At 46.8% G+C, this 1,326-nt stretch overlaps 1 protein-coding gene across 1 annotated transcript; it reads right to left on the reverse strand.

Annotated features, from left to right (window-relative positions):
- Nucleotides 1-725: 725 nt before the first annotated feature.
- Pmar_PMAR025808 (conserved hypothetical protein) lies at nucleotides 726-1,232 on the reverse strand (the record flags this gene model as incomplete). The annotated part of the gene is made up of 1 exon (XM_002780716.1): nucleotides 726-1,232. One exon carries the CDS (start codon nucleotides 1,230-1,232, stop codon nucleotides 726-728), a length of 507 nt encoding a protein of 168 aa, XP_002780762.1.
- Between the last annotated feature and the right edge of the window lie 94 nt (nucleotides 1,233-1,326).

Here is a 1,326-nt window from a genome sequence, read left to right on the forward strand (position 1 = left end):
TCCCTCCACCGCTCGTATCCTCTACTGTGTTACGCATGGTATCAATGGTCGGACCAGTAAAGCCTATCCCTATACCCATCGACATGGGAGCAAGGAGGCACGCCGACACACTCAGAATGGCGCAAACATCCGATCCATGGGATGGAGACACAACAGTCATTCAACTGCAGTTGAGAGGGCGATAGCGTAGACGTGAACCCAACACACGTCGATGATGATTAGAAATATCCCCGAGTGAATCCATGCAGCAAGAGTCATGAATGATCCGACTCTAATAATGATAATTGAAGGACTGAGACCTGTACACCTACCCCAGTATAGATTAAACTTAGTACCTTCCACCAAGTACACCCTACTTCGAAGAGGAGAGGTATGAAGGATACCACCACTCCAGCAGCATTAGCATATCTGACCCAAGGGCACAATAGGTCTCATTGACAGCGAGATTGATTCCCATGTATATTGGAATTACTCCACCTTGGACATATGGCATAGCGGCCCCAGATAGAGGAATCTAAGATAGTACTCCCACAGGTAAGTTGTATACTAAATCAACAAGAGCATTCGGATATTACGAAACCAATATGATAAGACACGTAGATGATTAGAATGGTGGTAGTAGTGATGACGATGACTAAAGGGTAGATAAAGGACAGGTAAAGGGTAGATAAAGGACAGGTAAAGGACAAGTAAAGGACAGGTAAAGGACAGGTAAACTATAGATATTATTCATTATTAGAACGATGAAATATCTTCTGTATTTCCTCCAAGCTCTTTCCCTTTGTTTCTGGTATCAAGAACCATACGAATGTCGCAAGAGCAACTCCAACAGCCGCGAAGAACCAGAAAACAGTCTGTAAGGACGTGCCATCTACCGCGGGGGTTAGCAGCTCAATTACGATGAAAGCAGACAACCAGTTGGCTGTCGTTGCCATGCTAGATGCCATACCGCGAATCTCATCGGGAAAGAGCTCAGCAGAGAGCATCCATCGTATCGGGCCCACGCCCGTAGCCACTGCTACTTGGACAATATAGCAGGCTAATACAGGCAACCATGCTAGGTCCCCAGCTGTGCCGTCACGGTCCAAATAGAAGAATAACCCCAAGAGGAACTGGCCTACAGCCATACCAAGACTGCTCCATAAGAGAAGCGGTCTCCGGCCGAGACGATCCACCAAAAAGCAAGCTGCGAGATTGGACACTGCTGTTACGAGCTGTACCGTGAGAGCCATCACATTAGCGTTGTCAAGTCCGGCGAGTTGAAAGAAACTAGTCTGATAGAATGCGAGGGCATTAAGACCAATGAACTGAGTGAACGAGTGTATA

Source organism: Perkinsus marinus (assembly GCF_000006405.1).
Source record: "Perkinsus marinus ATCC 50983 genomic scaffold scf_1104296944150, whole genome shotgun sequence".
Taxonomy (NCBI): domain Eukaryota; phylum Perkinsozoa; order Perkinsida; family Perkinsidae; genus Perkinsus; species Perkinsus marinus.